We start from the raw sequence: 21310 nt of genomic DNA on the forward strand, positions 1-21310 counted from the left end.
CTTTTGACAGTAAGGTTGCAGATTTCAAATGTGTAAACTACCTCTCAGGTTTCCTGTAAGATAGTTTGCAGATTGGTTTTACTTTTCGATGCTTTTAGATTCCTAAAAGTAGATTGATTATTTGCTATTATTGTCAAGGCGAGGGTCTTGGGGCGAACCCAAATGCAGACAGGCAGGAGCAGCACAGTGAGTTGAAAAAGGTTTAATGAAAAACAAAAAGAAAACTCACAGCAAGAAGGAGGTAGGAGATGCAGGCATGAACAGGCTTGGGAAAACAGAGGATATGGTCTGGCTTGGCTTTGGTTGCCATGAAATGGCATGGCACAGGTGAAAACAAGGAGACTGATTGGCACGACTCAGGTGGACTGAATAAAACTGATTACTTGGCAGTGGCAGAGAGTGAAAACAAAACATGACTGGAGCTAAACAGAAATCTAAGGATGCAATCTGATCAAAGGAACAGGAACATAAAAAATGCTACATAAACAAAACAAGAAACAAAACCTTAAGCAATTAACTAAAGCACCACCTGGAAAACATAATCATAATAGGGGGAGAAATCCAAAACAAAACTCTTAACATCTTTAAATCATGACAATTTTAGTATGTTTTTTGCACTGTAATCTTAAAACTTAAGTATTAAAATAAGTGAGAAGCAAAAGGTGCAAAAGAGCCTCTGAAGAGTGAGTGAAGAAGGGAAAGAGACAGTTCTAAATAATGAATGGCCTTCGGTTAGAGTAAAATGATCTGAAGTTTGTGATTGTGGTTCCAGATATCAGACACAGCTGCTGCTGCCTGCGCAGGAGAGAACAAGTTAAAGGATGCTTTGCCTTGGCATATTTCATCTAATAACTTACAATATACACATTTTATTAATCACTTACTATCTTCCTGGGACCTGTATGGATAAAGTAACCTCTCACATCTTTAAAGTGAAGGAACTGCACTTTAATATGCATTTAGAGTTGGGTTACTTAATGAAATCTGACAATAGAGAGGGTTTCTGAGTTTAGAAAAAGTGGACTAATACTGATCTTAAAGCAACGGTGTGTAAACTGTGAGGGGAAAAAGAGCAGTGTGCTTCAAAGCATGTATTTATTACTATAAACAGCTGCTAAAATCTGACCTAGACACAGTCAAAACAGTGAAAAAAATGACAGGATGCAGATCATAAATTATGTTCTGGAAAAAGCCACATTAAAAGACACCATCAGATAAATTTACTTACTGAAATCTAGTCAAAGTCACATTTCTGTTTTATTTAAATGTTTATAAACACTGCCAAAAATAGAAAAATTGAAGATTGTGTTGCTGTGAACAGTGTAAAGTTAAGTTCCAGGAAAACTAATGTGAAGCCTCGCCTGCAAGAACTATATTTACCAAAACTGCAGTGTCTATGTGTAAAACAAGAACTACTAAAAACCATAGTAGCGTTAATAACTAGTTCAGATCAGTTATGTTAAAACTTGAACTTATGAGGCTGCTCAGTATGAATAAAACTAAGAAGAATCTTTGAGAATAAGGCTAATTTTATGAGCTCTATATTGGCTCTATATCTCCAGAGCAGTGGTGATTTGGTCTGGCCTCCTTGCCCCTCCTTATATGTCTCCTCATGGGCCCTATGACTCTGCAATTAAAGAAAACAAAAAACTGAACATATTTCTCAGGTAAAATCATCAGATAGTAGACAGAGAGTGGATTAATTCATAGCAGATTTGATCAGTATTTTAAATGTTCAAATTCACTCAAATGTAGTCCAGATTCCTCTGAAAACATATAAATAGCCCTTTGAGCACTAAGTTGTATGACCATATACACTAGAGGACACAAGTTACTGCAAACACAAACAAGCAGTAGAAAGGTTGTCTACTAAAAACGCCATTGCTCCAGAGGGCAGGGTATTCTAGGTTTAATGATGAAATATTGACCACAAATACCGGTTTATTCTGGTACACGGTGACCATAAACGTTTTTCATTTTCGGTTAGAAATGACATAGTGGCAAACAGCAGTCTGACACACTGCGATGAATGGACTACCACCAGTTTAAAACACTACATTTATTTTTCAAAAACATTCATTTAAAATTATATAAAGTACATGATAATTACAACAGGGATTTCTAACATCTCTGTGCAGTCAGTTCATGCCGGAAAGCATCCGTCATCCTACACAAAATGATCATGACTTCAGACTACGCTTGGGCTGGTATGAGATTCTGATTACTTTAAGAAGAAATTCCACGTTTCATATGAACAACAAGGATCTAAAGGGGACACATCATGCATAATTCACCTTTTTAGCCCTTAAATAAATTTTGTTGTGTACTTTGAGTCAGTAGGAGTGCAGAAAAGTTGAATTTATTGTGTCTTGATATTTCGTCCTGGCCATTGTTTTGATAGCAGTAGCATTGTGCCTTCTCCCTATGTAAGTGCTGTGTGCTGCTTTTAGCTCGAGGACATAACCGTACTGTGTGTTTTAAAGATAACTATCTTTGTTATCAGACTACAAGAATGGCCAAATTTGTTAAAGTGGAATGATCTTTAACCTGGGGGGGGGGGGGGGAGGTTATGTCTGCCATCCATTATAAGCAGCAGGTCGATATTTTCAATTGGGGGAAGACTTCCAGCAAAATCTAGTATAAAAACCAGACGGATATAGTGCTGAGGAAAACATGGCTCTTGAACACAATCTAATGGTATTTTTGTGAATGGTCTGCAAGTAAAGGTTAGCTCCTTAGTTGTGTAAAAGGCTATATATTTTACTGACAGACATGGTAACGCTGAACTTATTACCAATGTTTGTTTGAAAAAACATTACCTTAAAAACCCAGATTGTGCGCCTTCTATCTTTGTTGCAACTCAAATAAATTCCACACAGAGGGTTATGTTCTTTTCTCCAAGTGAAAATATTTGGGTGGTCCTACTTGTATTTGCAAGACAAATCTTTTAGCGTGGTCATTGTCAGGTGTTAGCCATCCTCAATAAAGTGACCTATGGTACCTCAGGGCTCCATCCTTGAACCTCTCCTGTTTTCTACGTTACTCCTTGGTACCATCGACAGACGCTGTGCAAAATTTCATTCCTATGCTGATGACCAGCAGCTGTATATCCCCTGCAACCCTAATGGAACTTTTAAACTGAATATGAACAAGACCTAAGTAATCTTTATTGGGTCTGAAATATCTGATTCACTAACAGGTACACACCTGACCTCCCTGCCTGTAAAACCTGTATTTTTTAAAGGCACCTCACCTTCAATAGGCACGTCAATTACAATGTTCAAACATTTTTCGTGTTGCTTTGGAGAAGTTAGGTCAGATAGATCCAGATATAGTCATTTATGCATTTATCTTTAGTACATTTGGATTTTCACACTTGTCTAATCCTGCAAAGTTTACACAAACTACAGATACTACAAAGTGCAGCAGCTAGACTTATTACAAAAAGCTAAAAAAGGGAACAAATAAGTTCACATTAGCATGTCTTTCTGGGCTGCTAATTAACCCGGATAACCACATGCCCCTGGCTAGATCCTGAGGTCCACAGCCAAAATTCTGTTGGCTACCAGAAGCCTGACTGAGAGCTAAGGCTGAACGAATGTTTTCATCTATCCTGTGAAAAAGTCTGCCTGTGGAGATCATATTGGCATTCTCACCTTTGTCTTTTAGATTGCTTTAAAATATGTATCTTTATTGGCAGACTTTTTCTTGGATCTCCAAATTGTGTTTTATTTGTATTTTTAATATTTTATGATAATTATTTGATGTTTAATTATTTATTCCTGTTTGGTGTTAACCTATATTTAATTGTTTCCTTTAATCTTCTATTGGATTTTTTTTTTTTTGTTTTCCATGTTTTTTTCTTTTTTCTTAAATGTTTTCTTAGTTTAAAATCTTATCTTGTAAGGCACTTTATTACTTGTGTCTATAAAAGGTGTTTTATAAATATAATTTATTGTTTTTAAGGTCCTCATCATTATTATTATTATTATTATTGTACATTCTGGTATTATTCAGCCATCTCACCTGGTATCTGCAGTTTAAACTGTGAAACTAATTTATGCAGTCTTGTGACCTTAGCCAGAGAGCACTGAGACAGATACTGATTGTTGGTACCTGAAAAGATAATTGGTGCATATATAGTCCTATGAAAGGGTATTTACTACTAGCATATTTCTTTTGTCTTGAGGTTTTTTGTCATATTTAAATGTTAAACTCAAAACTAATGTTAATATCTGTCAAATATAACCATAGTAAATTAAAAAAATTCTATTTTTTAAATAGCGATTTCCTTTATTAAGTGATTGGGTTTAAAGTCGCAAACTGATCACGAATATTGTCCTCCTGCTAGAGACCAGAATTATTGGCTCCATCAATGTCAGCAAGTCATCCAGATCCTGAGGAAGCAATACAGCCCAGACCATCATGCTTCCACGGAGCAATGGTGGCGACACTGGTAGGGGTTCATCCTGTAACTGGTGGATTTCTGGTTCAAACCCTGCTCGGTAGTGCTGATTGTGTGCCAGCCTCATTTCTATCAGTCTGCCCCAGTGCAGCTTTCGCTACATTGTAGCTTAGCACTGTGAAATTGTGTACAAATGGGAGGATTGCAGTGTGTAGTGTAAAGTGCCTTGAGGTCTTTGGGGACTTGATAAAGCGCTATACAAGTGCAGGTCATTTACCTTTCCATCATGTTCGACTGTTGGTGTGATTCTCTCTCTGAAATAATTATAAAAAGTAACACAGCATGGGCTAACTTTTTCCCAGTTAGTCCAGAGAATACTTTCCCAAAAGTCATGAGGATCATTTTTTTGCAAATTTGGTCAGCAATAGTTCTGCCTTGGGACTTTGCTTCTCATTTGCTCTTGAACATCTATGCTTTTTTTTTTTTTTTTTTTAGTCTGTTTTTTGCTGTCAGACAAGTTCCATTCAAGTGATTTCTTCATTCTACATCTATGGCAGCAATCAGGTGTGGGTGGGTCTGGTGCAATAGAACCAAAAAAATGGATTATCACTGCTAATTCTGGATTCTGGTGCTATTATTTTTTCACACAGGGCCCGGTTCTTTTAGATACCTTTCCCCCCTTAATAAATGAAATCATTGGAAAAACTCCTTTTGTATTTACTTGGGTTATCTTTGTTACAATTTAAAATTTGTTTGATGATTTGATTCATGATTTTTCACAGCACTGTATACAAGTAGAATATGCAGAACACATCATCAGATTATAACACTGTGAAACATGTGCAGTATCTGAGTTGTCCAAGAGGTTTAAAGTAAAGTAGATAAAAAAAATTATTTTAATTTTACAAAAATGAAAGAATTAGCAGATTATGTCCTCTATGCCACTTTCCACAGTCAGAATTTCTGCAAATTGTACATGCAAACAATACTGAGTGGGTTATTCAAGTAAAACACACATGGGATAATGATCACGAACCTTAACTCAGTTGTAAATTAGGCAGTTTGGAAAGTCGTTTGTCCTTGTTTAAGTTGGGTTAAACCCACATGCTTTCAGGAGGAAACAGATGAGTCAGTGACATGACCTAGAAATCATGATCCAAACAGCAGGCCCCAGCACGCTGAGAGCTGCTTTAAATGTTGCATGGAGTGTTCACAAAATCTCTGTAACTGGTACACTCATCAGAGCTGTTCAGATAATCCCACGAGATGTCCTGTGTCTGTTTCTGCAGATATACATCTTCCAGCATGCCAAATGGAAGATCCATTACATTATCTTCAAGTTTTTTTCCTTTAAAGATTTCTAAAATGTGAACAGTCACATCAATCCTTTGATTCTGTATTCTCATCTCACTTAGGTCAGAACTCTTGCACCCTTTTCCTTACTCCATCCTGTCCTATTGGTCATTGTCATATTTTTGCAAGGCATCCTCTAGCTTGGCGGTGATTTTCTGGAAGAAGCTGATCTGCTGGCGCAGGTGGTGTTGCATCTGCAAGCGGAAGTCCCGCACACGTGTCCGATGGAATTGCTGGATTTCCGCTAGTGTGGCACAGGATATGATGTTGCAGCGATCGTGGAGCTCACCCTCCTGCTTTGGACAATCTTTCACCTTGGTCAGCGCACCTGTTAAATACCAGCACAAATGAAACAAAGGTTAAAGGTTACTAATTTATTCCTTGACACCTAAAGGTAATGAAGTAAGTACCAGCAAAATGGTCAATGTTGGATCAAGTTTCCTTTAACTGGTTCAAATTGGTGATCAATGTTAACATTCTTTTTCCTGTTCAATAAAAGCATCAACCTGCAAAGTCAAACTTTTTCTTTAGGCATTCTGTTCTTTGTTGCTCTTTGTTTTAAGGTTAGTACAAAGCCGATAAAGGCTCAGAACACATGCTTTGATGAACAACTGGGAATAATCCTGAAATCCCCTGAAACTGGAAAATGGTATTAACCTATAAAAGCCTATAACAAATCTATAAAAAAAGATGCAAAATACAAAACAAAAAAACCCAATCTATTGCTGAGAGAGGGTATCCATAAAGAGGTCTTAAATAGAGATGTAAAGATGAGATTTTAGCTTGATTTCAAATTTTCTGGTTTTCGTAAAAGTCTGACCTGTCGATGCCGATTTCATGCAATTCTGATTTGTGTTAAATCTCTGAGCTATGACTAACAGCATGTAAAGAAATATTTTGTAGTTTTCCCACCATAAATGGTCATTAATTATTTACATGACAAGCTGAGGCGATGTCACACCACGTACGTGAGAGAGCAATCGCTCTAAAACGGGGTTTTACTAAATTATTTAGTTAAACAAAGTTAAAATGATAAAGGAGATGACATTTAAAACAGGCTTTAGCACCTTATTGAAGCAATTAGCATGATTGCTAGGGAATGTAACCTTTCTCTTAACTCAGAGATTTCTACAAGGCTGCCAACATATCCAAAAATAGCTTAAACCTCAACAAGCAGAGGTTAAAACCTAAAAAGGGTAAAACAGAGCAACTTTACTGGCATACATATATCTTTCCTGGTTTCTCTTCAAGAGCAGTTCCCAGAACTTACTTCTTTTGAGTTTCTCTGACTTCATCGAACTTCACCAATACTGAAAATAGCCAACTTTGAGTCTTACATCTTTGGAAACAACTCCTACTCCTAAGAATGTTCTAGTTAGTGCGACCACTTAGGTATGTTGCATTCAATAACTGGAATAGAGATTTTTGAATTTCACCGGACTGTCATCGATTCGGACGGATTAAGCAGAAATTCTGCCGATTCTGGTCACCAGCTGATTTTTTTTTTATTGGATATTAAGACTAAATTCAAACAATGATTCAATCTTGTAGGCAGCCCTACATTCTACCAATTTCCTGCATAGAGAATCTCGTTATTATCATACTGCTGCAAGAAGTGCAAAACATCGCAGACAGGGCAAGAGGTCACATTGCGAAGAAGCTGACAAAATCAGAGCTTCCATGAAAAGCAGAAATGAGATTATGAGGTTCCTAAATCAGACCTCTTGGTCTTAGCTACACATTAAGATTCCTAGGAACAAAAAACAGTTATGAAAAAACCTAGTTTTTGCTCTAGAAAGAGCAGATGGGATATAGTATGTCTCCAAACTCTGCAGTCAAAGAAGGTTGTAAATTGTTTCCACAACGCATGTAAACAGTATCATCAAAGGCCCCCAAATTCCCTTAGCAACTCTAAATGGAAAAGGCCTTTCACAAAGACTCTCAGAGTCCTCTTAGAGGGCTCCTCACATATCCTAAAAATTCCTGCCAAGGAGTCTTCGCTTAAGAGTGATTCAGCTAGCTGCTGAGAGCGACTGAGCGAGGAGGCGACAGAAACGTTTAACTTACTGAGGTGTTGTTGACCCCATTGCTAGGTGTGATGCTGTCTTCTAAGAGATGTGATTGGTTGTTACAAAAAACAAAATAAATACTGACGAAACCCATCCTGGATTGCAACAATCTTAATAACTTCAGGCCGATCTCTAAATTAACTTTTATAGCTAAGATTGTAGAGAAAGTGGTTTACTCTGAGGTTTTAACTTATTTAACCCAAAACTCGTTTTTGAAAAGGTCTGGGTAGTGTGGTAGTCTGGGATTTAACAATAGCACAGTACAGAAACTCCATTATTAAAGCTTGTGAATGATATCAAGATGAACTGGCTTAAAACTTTCCTTTTTGATAAAGCTTATAGTTAATATGGCTTAGGTTATCCTGAGCTATCTTCCTTATTTTTTACCTCCGTCTTCTTCCCTCCCTGTTGGATGGAGTAAGGGGGAGTCAGGTTTAGCCTAAACCGGCTCAGTTATGGTTGAGGTGCAAACACACCCTCCATTTCTACTACCTGTATGACCCGTTCTCTTTTCCAATGGTTAAGGTCAATCTGACAGAGAGAGAGGTATCCCAATTGTTGTGGTTTTTAGTATAACAAGGGCCATCAGTGGGCTCTAGATGGACAAACTGTCTACTTTTAAGGCTAGGCTTAAAACTTTCCTTTTTGATAAAGCTTATAGTTTGAGTGGGTTAGGTTATCTTGAGCTATATCTGTAGTTATGCTGCTATAGGCTTAGGCTGCTGGAGGATATAATGACCACTTTCACCCTCTTCGCTACATTCTCACACTACTCTCCAATTTTGCATTATTTGCTGTTATTTCAGCTTTTAACTTTGTTCTCTGTCTTTTCTCTTCCTAGAAGCTACACCTGGCCTGATTCTGTGTCTACCTGTGACACCTTTCTGGAGAGGGGCATTGTCCAAGCTTCTGCTGGCAACAACTTAATGCTCATCCTCTACCGATGATCCACATGGTCCTGTCTTTTAGTGTTCAACCCTTTCTCTCTCCTAGACATGACAATTGACTGAGCTTTTACTGTAACTAACTCTATGTGCTCTCTTTCAGACTCTAACCTTAAAAACTGGCTCAGAGTTTATCTGTTCTTTCTTTCTAGGTGAAACAACTAAAGGAGCTACATCCATTAACGTTTACTTTTCCTTCCCATAGAAAGTACTCCTGGATCAGTGCTTCTTTGTTCTCTTTGTGTCTCTGCTCTGTTCTCTAAAACCCCCAGTTGGTTATGGCAGATGGCCGTTCACACTGAGCCTGGTTCTGCTGGAGGTTTCTTCCTGTTAAAAGGGAGTTTTTCCTCTCCACTGTCGCTACATGCATGCTCAGTATGAGGGATTGCTGCAAAGTCAACGCCAGTGACTGTCCACTGTCTCTACATGCTCATCCGGGAGGAGTGAATGATGCAAGTCACTGACTGGATGCAATCTGCTGGGTTTCCTTAGACGGAAAAACTTTTTATCCAATTTGTATAAATAACTGAATCTGACTGCGCTGTTCAATGATTAGGATTAATTGGAATGTATGTACCTGACTTTTGTGAAGTGCCTTAAGACAACATGTGTTGTGAATTGGCGCTATATAAATAAACTGAATTGAATTGAAATTAACTCAGGTGCAGGCTGTTGTACCGTCTTAATGTTGCTAGATCTCTGCTGCGTTTGACACTGTTGATCATGATATTCTTTTAAGCAGACTAAATTATTGGTTAGGTTCTTTTCACGTGATTTGTACAAGCTTTGCATAATGGGTTAGAGATAGTGCTCTGGGTTGGTTCAAATCTTATCAGCATGACAGAACGTTTTCTGTAACTTCTGGCAATAATTCCTCCACCTTCCCTTTTCTCATCTGTGGTGTTCCTCAAGGGTCCATTCTTGGGCCACTACTATTTTCTATTTACATGCTACCACTTGTTCAGGTAATCTGTAATTTCAATGTCTCTTTTCATTTCTATGCAAACGATTTCTAGATTTTTTTTGCTATTAACCGATCAGACCTCTTTGTTTTTCAGACATCAAAACTTGGATGTCTGATAATGATCTCTTACGCAATAATGATAAAATTGAGGTGATGATGTTTGGGCCCAATGCCAAAAGGGATCCAGTAGCTCAGTTCCTTTCTGTTCTTGATTTCAACTGCACTCTTGTAGCCAGGAATTTGGGGGTGACCTTTGATTCAAATCTTACTTTTTCCAAACAATTTAAGAACATTACCAAAACAGCCCTTTTCAAATTAGGAATATTGCAAACAATCTGATAATTTATTTCATTATCTGATGCAAAAACTCTTAATCATGCCTTTGGTTCCTGCCACCTTGACTATTGTAATTCTTTATTTGCTGCCCCAAAGTTCCCTCATTTGTCTTCAACTAATACAAAACACTGCAGCTAGAGGTCTCACTAGATCCCATAAATATCAACACATCACTCCTGTTCTGTCCTCATTGCATTGGCGAACTGTGGGTTTTAGAATAAATTTTTAAATTTCATTGTTAGTTTTTAAATCCCTGAATAGTCTTTGCCCATCTTATCTTTCTGAGTGTCTAACGCCTTACACCCGTTCTCAAAGTCTCAGAACCTGTATTAAGCTTTTACTTTCCACTCCCAGAGCTCGACTGGAGACAGAAGGAGGAAGGGCTTTCATGGTCAGGGCTCCCAGTTTGTGGGACGCTCTTCCGCTAAGTATTAGACAGACCTCTTCATTGTCATCTTTTAAATCATTGGTTAAAACCTACTTCTGTAATAAGCCTTTTAATATTTGAATTTCTCTTGTCTTATTTTATCTCATCTTTTATTTATTTATTTTTATTTTTAAATGTATTTCTAAATAGATTTTTTGCATGTAAAGCACTTTGTAACAGTTGTTTAAAAGGGTGCTATACATAGAAAATATTATTATTAATTAATCTGTCAGCATTTTACTGTGATTACCTTCTCGTATAAAGAGATTCGATTGAGCAAAACAACCAAAACAAAATGGAAAAGAAAAAGGTCAAGAAAACCAAACTGGACAGTGAGTGTTTATGTATCTATGTATATTTATAATTTATCTATGTAGTTTGAATTTATTTATGTATTATTTTCAGCTTTTTTCAATTTATTTAAAAAGCTTATTTTTGAAAGCATTCTACAGTCTGTAAATAATAATTTGTTTCTATACTATATTGTTTGCAAATGTTTTCACATTTTATTCATTGTTATACATTATTGTTTCTATTATTTATTCATCATTCCTAATATTACCTCACCAGAGGCACACCTTTAACCTTTCCTGCTGCTTAAATTATTAAATTTTCCCCTAGGGGGATGATAAAGTTAATCTTATCTCTTTATTAATAATTGTATGATTATTTTAAAAGTTTATGTGCTCATTTACTCTGTCGTTTAGTGGGTGGATCCGCGCACAATAGCCTGCAGTGTTTATTAATTTACTGTTGTTCATTGTACAGAGAACATCTCTCCTTTCTTTCTGTCTTTCTACCAACATGCTTAAGACAGTCTTAGACTCACCAAAAGTCCTCCTCACTACTCATTTCCTCGCATTAGGAACTCTCTTAAGGCCTAAGGTGTTTTGTGAATAACTTTATCCTAGCAAGGTAAAATTCTAAGAAAAATCGTAGAATCCAAGGAATTCTATGATTTTTGTAAGACCAGGAAGCTACCTTTAGTCCTAGGTTTCTTTGTGAATATGGTCCCTGGTTGACTGTTTTTTGCACCAAAGAAGCCTGTTTATTGTTATTCTAGGCTGAATGTGCATTCCACCAGCTGAATCTTGAAAAAACTAATGTTCGTCATTCTCTTTAGAGAAAGCACTGGAATAAGGTTTTCCTTCAAGGATGAGCTAATATCTAGTATAACAGATGGAGCACAACAACGGTTTTCTGGTTTTGGGAAAATGCTAGCCACCATCCATGTCAGTGGTTTAAAATGCTCAATACCTTACTTCCATAAGGCTCTACAGGACGGCATCCCTCAGGGTTCTATTTTGGGCCCTCTTTGGTTTTCCTTGTGCATTCTGCATCTGCAGTCAATCTTTGAAAAGAATGATATATTTTTGATTGTTTTCCAAACAATACAGCATGACCGTATCACAGCTAAAACCTCCCAAAACCTTGTGAAGTAATGTGTTATGATCTGATGGAACCAAAATGAAACTTCTGGACCATTATTCTGACAGAAACAGCATTGTGTATTACAAAAAATAAAACACCAGGCCCACTGGCAAACATGGTGGTGGCAGCATCATGCTCTGTGGTTACTTTTATTCAAATCATAAAACTGGGCTATATCCTCAAAATCTGATAGATTTAGAAAGCTTTAGAAGGTAGATTGTGCTAATATTACCTAGTTAAGATGTGGGATGCTAATAGACTTCAGCCAGAGAAGATTGGATGCTGCTGAACTTAAATGCCTGTTTTTCAACAATGTTTTAGCTTGTGTAAACTGAAACCAAGTTTTTACAGTTCTAGTATTTTTTTCCCACCCCAAAACAGACTTGTTTGCTTTTCAGGTGATCTGAACAGAATAGGAGTCATATTTAAAGGTAGAAAAAGTCTGAAAATGGTCCCAAATTTTTAACCTCAAAAACCTGAAACTTTAACAGGGGTGTGCACACATGGTGGGTTCATTTTCTTTGGTTTTTATTCATGTTCATTTTACTCATAATCGTGTACTGATTTTATCTACTGTTGTGTGCTTGTTTTTTACTGTATTTATAGCCCTTTGGGGACAGCAACATCAATACGATCGATCGATAGATGGATACTTTAGTATTTATTAATAAACGAGTTGATTGTGAATGTGTTCCATAAATATATTTAACACTGACCCATTAAAAAGGTGCTAACCTAATGTCTAATATAGTCACTTCCTGCTCCACTGAAATAGCATTTTATGATTCAAACCCCCACATGTAAAGGCAACACAAACATGTTTTTGCCACTAATGTGAACTCTAGCAGCCAGTTTAGTCTGAGCATTTACATGCATTCACCAAAAGGACCTTAATATGATTTTAGTTTGACTTTGTAGGTTTAATTTTCTTTATTTTTTTTAAACACTTAAGATGAGCTGGCTGGCTTTTTCCATGCTTCTTTGGCATTACCCAACCCCACAGACATGTCTCAGTGTTTAATATGACTCAACATCATGTGGGGAAGTAGTCTGAACAGACCGGACTAATAAAGAAGGGCATGGGGAGGAACTAAGAGTGAAGCACTGACATGGCAGCTGTAAAAAGATATCTTTCCTTTTTGTTTCTCAGAAACAACAACAAAAATCTCTAAAGTCGCACAATCATAAAAGCAAGACAGACTTTGGTTATCCCCACGGCCGAGGCGATTACATCGCTGTAATTTGAACATGTGTACCGCCGTCCTGGTGGGAAACATCTTCCAGAAGGAAGAAAGAAAGAAAGAAAAAGTGGGACAGAGAACAAGAGGAGGAGGGGAAGCTAATCTAATCCTAAAGCTGCTCCACTGCTGCATTCCTGCAGTCCAGGGGCAACACCAGACAAGAAGCCCTGGAATCTCCACTCATTCGAATAAGATGTAAAACTTTTGCTCCTCACACGCAGAACCAATATTGACGATACTGAAAAATACACATTTAGGCCCCCAAAGCTGACAGCTTTTCCTTTCTCTTTTTGCATTTCAGTGCAACAAGTTTTAAAGCTCAGCTGCAAGACAAATGGTTCAAAGCAATATGATGTGGTCTTATGTAAAACTACACAATCAGTTGTTTTGTCCTATGTTAAATCAGCCTATATAAATCTGTTTTTGATTTTTACCAACATTTTCACCAAATTAGTGGGACAAAACCAGCAATCTTTGGCTACACTTACCAATTCCACCAGCCTGACAGCAGACTAAACTATGCATTAGGGCAATGAGGTCACGGCTGTTAGTCTGCTGACAAATGCAGAAAGCATGACAGCAGCCATCTGCACTAACTCAACAGTGTTTCTCTGCACTCAAATGTGGGGAGTGATTTCTTGGTGAAATTTTGGAAAATGCGGGTTTATTTTTCTCCTGTTTATTAAATGCACCAAAGCCATAAACTCACAGAAAATCCAAAAATCAGTATCAACCAATTAAAACCAGATTGGTGTATCTCTTTTCTTTTATAATCTAGGAATTGTAAATAATAGTTTAAGTTTACTGTTTCATTTCAGGCATTACTGAAACAATATTTCATCTACAGCATTTATCGACTTTAGTTGTATCTTACTACATTCAAAAGGTCATGGAATTTCCCCATCATATCACACTTCATCAGAGATACAGTAAGTTTAATTTTAGGCCAGTAACAACTTTTATCGGTTTAAATCTTTCCGGTGACTATAAAAAGAGGAGGCTTTTCCTGTCAAATAGAAGGTGATGTCATGTCAGTCACAAGGACATTTTCAATTGGGGCTGTTTCAATAGCTCAAAGCTCACATTGTATCATGAGAACATAGCTCAGTGAACTAAGAGAATTGGTGCCTCTAAATTTGGCAAATGTCTGGCGTTTGCATGCCAGCAGCAACTCCCTCCTCCCAACCTGCAAGGAACTAACAAGCTAACTCCTCTGGCAATGCTTTGTGAAGGTCTATGTGTGTGTGTGTGTGTTCTTAGACTGAGGCTCTGTACTTGAGTTACAATGAACCCCTGGTTTCAGTTTTCAAACCAGATTTACTCAGCAGTTGGGTAAATGAAAACAGATGTCCTACTTGGTTTGGAAACACACAGAATCTTTGCATATTTTCTTGCTCTATATTTTGCGTCATTAATGGAGAAATTAAAGGCTGGATGCACTTTAAACACGTAATTGTTTTTTTAGATGGAAAATATAGCAGCCTGTTAAAAACTGCAGTGTTGCAGTGTGGAAATTGAGACACAGTTATTCAAACCCAGAAGTACACAGCTCTGTCTTTTTCCCTTCTCACTTCTGTCTGTAACTTCTGATGCATACTTTTTTCATTACTCACCACTGTAGTCGGACAGTTCTGAGCGATTGCAATGTTAAAGAAAAAGAATTTAAGGGAATTTACCACAGAAAAATGTGAAAAGGTTTGTCTTTTTTCCGCTCGTGTTGATGAAAATTATTTCATGCATAGACACAAACACAATTCCCCACCTTTCTGCACATGGATGATGTCAGGAAAATTGGACAGGTGTCCTCTGTAGAGGTCAAGCAGGTCAGAGATGGGTTCCAGGTCCTGGCGTGGCTGCTCTGCAAAGTACTCCCCTACGACCTCGTAGGCTTCGCCAGTGTAGGAGATGGCTTTGTTCAGCCCCACCGAGTAAACTTGCTGATCCAGCTCGAACGCCTGCGCCAGATGCTTGAAGGACTGCCCGACCTTCTGGTACTCCTTCTTGAAGCCTGTTATTTGTTTGCGGGCGAACTCATTGATGGATGTGTTCACCACAACAATGTTCTCATCCATTTTCTTGGTGAAGCTCTTAAAGCCCTCGATCTTGCTCTCGACGTCCTGCAGGTCCAAAGGAACGACTGGTGTGCTGAGATCGAAAACAAGCAGGGCGGACAACAATGTTAGCCTTCGTGAACTTGTTTTGATACAATACTCAGTTCATTAAAATCAGAACAATATCATTCCTCGCTTAAGGAGTCAGCAGAGACCGGGCTGGCATTAGTGATCAACATGTGCTTCCTAGTGAAGATTTTCAAAAACTAAGTTATGGTGTGAAGGTTGGATGGATGATGGGAGAAGAAAACCTTGTGTATCAGGGAGGAGTCTAGAAAATACTTAAAATTTTATGGGCGGGACACTTGTTACATTTTTTTAATAACATTTGGAAATTTTACCTGATGTCTGGTAAGACTTAGACAGCAAAACTACTTGGGACAGTTTTGGAAAACACTTTGTACTCTCTTTGTTTCTCTATCCTCAGAAAGTATTCCTAGCTCAAGGGTTCTGTGTTTAGCTGTGTCTCTCTCCTGGATGAAATCCTTGTCAGAACTATTGCTATCAATAATTTTGTATACTTCTCTTTGGCTTTCTTTCCCATATAAAGCACTTCTGGGCCAATGCTTTTGTGTTTAGTTGAGTGTCTTTTCCTGCTCTCTTGCTGTCATTAACTCCCTAAGAACTCCCTTTGATTTGCCATGAAACAGTACTCCAAACTCAGTGCTTCCTGCCCTCTCAGCCCCCAGTCGGTCACTGCAGACGGAAACTCAGACTGAGCCTTGTTTTGTTGGGTGCTTCTGAATGTTTAAATGGAGTGGTTCCTCTCCATTGTTGCCACATTGTTGCTCAGGATGAGGAATTGCTGCAAAGTCAACAACTTAGATAGACTACTATTTATCAATTAACATTAAAAGATCAACTGAAATCTGCTGTGTTACATTATAATTTGGATAGCATGTATTTAGATCTGAATTTTTCTATACAATATGATTGGATTGATTTGAACTGGATTGATGTCAATTGAATTTGAATACATTGAATTACATTTAAATGAATATCAATTGGTCTATTTGTTTTTTAAAGTGACTTTAGATTAAATTTGCTGTGAAACTGAAGTGAATTAAAAATCACATTTTACCAAGCCTCATTAATAGCATGCAAACATGTTTCCATTTCATCGCCAGGGTTTCCACTGCAATGTAATTAATAATAGCAACATTATCAACTGAGAACAGACTCGTGGCATCTTATTGCCCTCCCTGAAATCTATCAGACTACCCTGTCCATTAATAATTGAACCAAGCCACTCGAGGTGTGCATTGCTTGCCAAATGATCAGAGGGCAATTGAACATGTAAATACTCCCATGTTGCTCTTGTGAAGCATTTTTGTATGGTACTCCAACTAGGTCAGGGCCAGCAACAAAATAAACAAATAACTGGTGTACTAATTCCCTCAAGTTGTTCTAGATTGCCATGATTTCCTTATTAGGGTGTACCCAGTTTTCCTCCATAGGCCACTACTTTGTATGTCTGATGGCAATGATTGAGATTGCTAAGAATACAGCAAACTATTTTCAGAGAATGACCTGGAATTCCAGACAGTATGACCTACAAGGCCAAGTGTAATCTTTTTAAGCAAGATAGCGTCTAATAAAACTAAAAAGTTGAGTTGTCGACATATTTTGGCCTTGCAGTCCTGATAAAAATAGGTCTCTTGCAGTTCCTGTAACTCAAGTGGTGTTGCAGTTAATGAGGGATACAATTTAGAACCAATACATTTACAAACTTACTCTACTTTCAGTAATCTCAGATTCCAACTCCTATCTTCTGCAGGGATGAGCTTCTTACCTGATTGTCAGGAAAAAGTTTGCCCCAACCAAGTCGTCCCTCTCTGCCTTTCTCTTGCCCATTTTCCAGGCTTTCTCGTCCGCCCCGCATGTCAAGAAATGCTGAAAGACATCACAGTGTGCCAGGACGGGATGACTTGTCATGTGGTTCATCCACCAGATCAGACCTTTCCTCCTCTTAGAGATAAAGTCCTCCTCGAAGCGGCCTGTAGCCTGCTTCTCTGGCAAGTGGGGCACAGAGATGACAGGAAAACGCTCTACGAGCCGGGCGTAGAGCCAGTCAAAATGTTTATACCTGCAGGGAGGGGGTTGGAAACAAACATAAGTTTGAGGATCCACAGGGACAGCTTGGATGGATGGAAAAGGATATTGCATAAATGGGTTACCTGCGGTTAACTTGTACATTAGTATGTGTTGGGGTAAGGCCATAAGACATGTAGCTCTTCATGCCTTTGAACTTGGTCTGCTTCGTGGGGTCGTCAATGGTGCATGTGAATGGATAAGGGTCTTCTTGCCACTCTGGTCCATACTTCCCCATCACCACACAGATCCTGTCCCCATCTTTGACAAAAGCAGAGGCCTCCCCAAGAAGGAAGGCCTCTCCTCCGGACTTGACGAAGGTGGAGAACCTGTTGAGGTTCCTCCCCACTGTTGCTGAGCTCTTGGCCTGCTGCTGTTGCTGGCCGCTTGCCCGTCCAGGCAGCGAGGTGGTGACCGGGTACAAGGGAGGGGTGGTTCCCAAACCCTGAGGCTCATACTGAGCGGGAGAGCTGTCATCCCAGTCGTCGTCCCAGTCATCATCACTGCCCTGGCTGGTGTTAAAGCTGCTCCCTCCACCACTGCCAACCTTAAACTTCCTCTGGGACTGGGAATCGGGTGATGCGTATGATATGTGGCTGGGGGACTGGGTTATGGTTTTGGGTGAGGAGACGCCGTTGTTGCTTGTGCTAAAGGTGATTTGGTCCCTAATAATATCAATATAGGAGGCGGGGAAGAGGCCAACCTCCCCCCTGCTGTTCTCCCCCTCCAACCACCCCTCCAGCTCCTCCTCACTGAACAGAGTCACCAGCTCATTCTCTGCTATGGAAATCTCTCCTGGGTTTTCAGCGTGGAAATCATACAATACTTTGGCTTTCAACGCCATTGTTTTACTTTTACTCATGTTGTCTTCAGATCTAAGGTCGTGTGAAGATCCCCGCAAGAACTTTCTGATCAAAGTTAGAAGATCGTCATTAAAATGTACATAAGATTGAAAAAGCTTCAGTTCGCGGCTTTATTTACCATAATCCAAGCGAAACAACATTCTATCACAAAACAAGAAAGACAAACAGCCTTGTATCCGACACCCACCTCCCCTCTCTCTCTGTCTCTACGCTCCTTTCGGTGGATTCAAATATCATCTGTTTCCACGCAGATCTCGGACCTCATAAATCGTGTTTTCTCTATCAGCGGAAAGCGATCGATTGAAGCTCAGTTCTGACAAACCTGCGTCGACTGAGAAAGAGGTTTGTTTCCTCCCGATAAAAGCCAGGGTAAAGTTCTTCTGGGATGCTGGCTGGTTAAAGGCTCCAGCCTCAACACGTAGTTGACTGAGTAACGGAGGGTGGAGCCTGCTGCGATGTCCGTCAAGTCGCCTCAGTCCGGGTGTGGAAAAAACAGCGACTCTGGCTGAGAAAGACATCCACCAGAAAGTTGGTCAAGTCGGCTGTGATGTCATCAGCGCATCCCGAGTGAATAACTTATTGGACCGAGCTTTTTCAAGGTCATCATCACTGCCCTGGCTGTATTGGAAAACAGTTTTCAGATTTTAAGGTTTACATATATATATATATATATACACACATTGTTAAAATATTGAAAATATTTTTCACACTATTGCCAAAAGGATTTGTCTGTGTACTTTTACATGTACATGGACTTTGAATCTATAAGGTTCCATTTGTTGATGGACCCACCGTTGCCAGCAATATAAACTTTAACTATGCCTCTGCTCGAATTCATCCCAAGATGTTCAAGAAGGTTGAGGTCAGGACTCAAGCTTCAGTGGGACGATGAAGAAGCTTGACTGGCCTGCAGTTTAGCTTCTCCTCACCAAACTTTACACACTTGCAGCCATTGAAGGGACAGAATTCATTTATTTAGTGGTGTGACCCATGACCTTTTGTGGCTTACCCTTCTTGTGGTGGGTGTCAATGACTGTCTTCTAGATATCTGTTGAGTCAGCAGTCTTCGTTATGAATGTGTAGCCTACTAAACCAGACTTAGAGAACATTTAGAGGATCAGGAAACCGTTGCAGGTGAGATAATTAGCTGATTAGGGTGTGACACCATGAGTTTCCTATATTTAATATTCAAATTTTCTGAAACACTGAATGTTGAGTTTTCTTTTTCTTGTAATTTTTACAAGATATTAAGGCTTGAAATATGTCTGTGTGGTGGAACTCTACAATATTACATTTTTTCATGATATTCTATTTTTTTAGATGTACCTGTAAGTGAGGGCTCATGACAATTTAAATTTTAACAGTGATTTGATCTGTGTCCGTAAAAATTTGCTTATCAGTATACACTTGCTATTTAGCGTTTCACCTATTGTCCACTAGAGGTCACTGTTCCTGCACGCAGTTAATCTTTCCTTCCAGGTGACGTTACCTTTCAAATTGTTAAAAATTAGGAAATGTTAAAAATATAAATTTTGTCAAATTTTAACAGATCGTTGTTTATTATGACTTTGATAGCCTCTTCAATAATAATAAGAATACATTACATGTATTAGGCAATTTAAAATTAAATGTAAAAATAGTATTATATGTTTACATTTAAAATCAGCTGTTCCAATATGGTGCTGGAAATATTTTCTTGGCGCACACTCTACCAATTGAGCCTTGTTTAAACACAGCCTTCTGGTTGCTGACCATGTTGTTAACCCATTTATAACCACGGTGTACCAGTCTTCTGAAGGCTACTTCCAGCAGGATAATCCACCATGTAAATACATACACAAATGTTCTGTATTGAGCCGAATGTACCACTGAATACATCTTGCATTGATAAGTAGTACACTTTTCGATAAAAATGCTGGTAATATAAACGCTTCTGCAGGTGTGGAAGCAAGCCGGGTGTTATCTTGTATTCTCTTCATCCTTCTTTCTTTCCTGCATTCTTTTCTCCTTGTCTCCTTTTCCTTTTTGCTCCAGCTTTCTCTCTTTCATGCTTCTTTTTTTTTAACTTTTCATTTCTGTCTCCCTGTCTGTAACAATTGAAAAAATCCAGTTGAAAGCAGTTTCTAATAAAGTTTCTTTTTATAAATATCAAGTAGAGCTTTAAAGCGTTAGCTGTAATGCTCCACTTGTGAAAGTAAATCTGTTGGGCTTTTTCTTGGCACTCAGGGAACAATTCTGAGCGCCACTCTGCCGGACCGGATACGGTTTAAAAAACAAAAAGGATAATCCACCATGTCACAAAGCTTAAATCATCTCAAACTGTATCTTGAATATACCATCGGGTTCAGTAGGCTCCAATGGCCTCCACAGTTCTCAGTCCAACAGAGCAACTTTGGGATGTGGAGGAACGGGTGATTCACACAGTGCAGCTGATGAATCTGCAAATCTGTGGCCCAAAATCTGTAAGGAGTGTAAGGCAGACACAGGTCCAACCCAGTACCATCAAAGTGTATCTAAAAACATGGCTAGTGAGTGTATATATGAAAAAACATTGTAGTGAAGCCTCTGCACCATCTGCTGCACATCAATAGCGGTTGTCATGGCAAAGTAAGGATGCCAGAGTTGACGTTTCCTGGCAGCCGGACGACTGTTGCTATGTGGGGCTGTGATGCAGGTTATACCTATTACTGGTGCCTGTGAGTGACCAAAGAACTTGATGCAGAATGGCCCTGGACACCACCCAATAGAGGTCTGTGGGAGGCTGCATCCACCCAGTAAGGAACATGTAAATCTAAACTGGATTTTGTTATGCTTGTAGTCTCAGATGTATTCCTTATGCTGAATAAACCGAACCCAACTGTGTAAAGTACGACTAAATTACTACAAAGTATTGCTACATGTCTGTAGACATAGGTTTTCTTTTTCTGATCCATTTTATTTGTTTTGTTTAGTTTTTTCTGAAACTGATCTTCTGGAATTCAACAGTCTCTTGATTTTAGTCTTGAAGCCTGTAACTACAGATGTACTGCTCTGCAGAGGTTGTTCTACTAAATTTCTGCTGCAGCTTTATGAAGC

The 21310-nt window shown here is 38.8% G+C and overlaps 1 protein-coding gene across 1 annotated transcript; it reads right to left on the reverse strand.

Moving 5' to 3' along the window:
- Window positions 1-186: 186 nt before the first annotated feature.
- Window positions 187-20313, reverse strand: LOC124872340 (sorting nexin-18-like). The gene is made up of 4 exons (XM_047372218.1): window positions 17459-20313; window positions 17074-17367; window positions 14933-15315; window positions 187-6086 (listed from the first exon to the last, which is right to left on the reverse strand). Exons 1-4 carry the CDS (start codon window positions 18232-18234, stop codon window positions 5860-5862), a joined length of 1680 nt encoding a protein of 559 aa, XP_047228174.1. The 5' UTR covers window positions 18235-20313; the 3' UTR covers window positions 187-5859.
- Window positions 20314-21310: the final 997 nt, after the last annotated feature.

Source organism: Girardinichthys multiradiatus, chromosome 8 (assembly GCF_021462225.1).
Source record: "Girardinichthys multiradiatus isolate DD_20200921_A chromosome 8, DD_fGirMul_XY1, whole genome shotgun sequence".
Classification (NCBI taxonomy): Eukaryota; Metazoa; Chordata; class Actinopteri; order Cyprinodontiformes; family Goodeidae; genus Girardinichthys; species Girardinichthys multiradiatus.

What these genes read in the sequence shown, in the direction of transcription:
- LOC124872340 (XM_047372218.1), bottom strand. Translation starts at nt 18,234, where the DNA reads ATGAGTAAAAGTAAAACAATGGCGTTGAAAGCCAAAGTATTGTATGAT. An exon ending in AATGTACAAGTTAACCGCAG is followed by an intron (nt 17,368 to 17,458) that starts GTAACCCATTTA and finishes CCCTCCCTGCAG; the next exon opens with GTATAAACATTTTGACTGGC. An exon ending in CATCATCCATGTGCAGAAAG is followed by an intron (nt 6,087 to 14,932) that starts GTGGGGAATTGT and finishes GGTATTTAACAG; the next exon opens with GTGCGCTGACCAAGGTGAAA.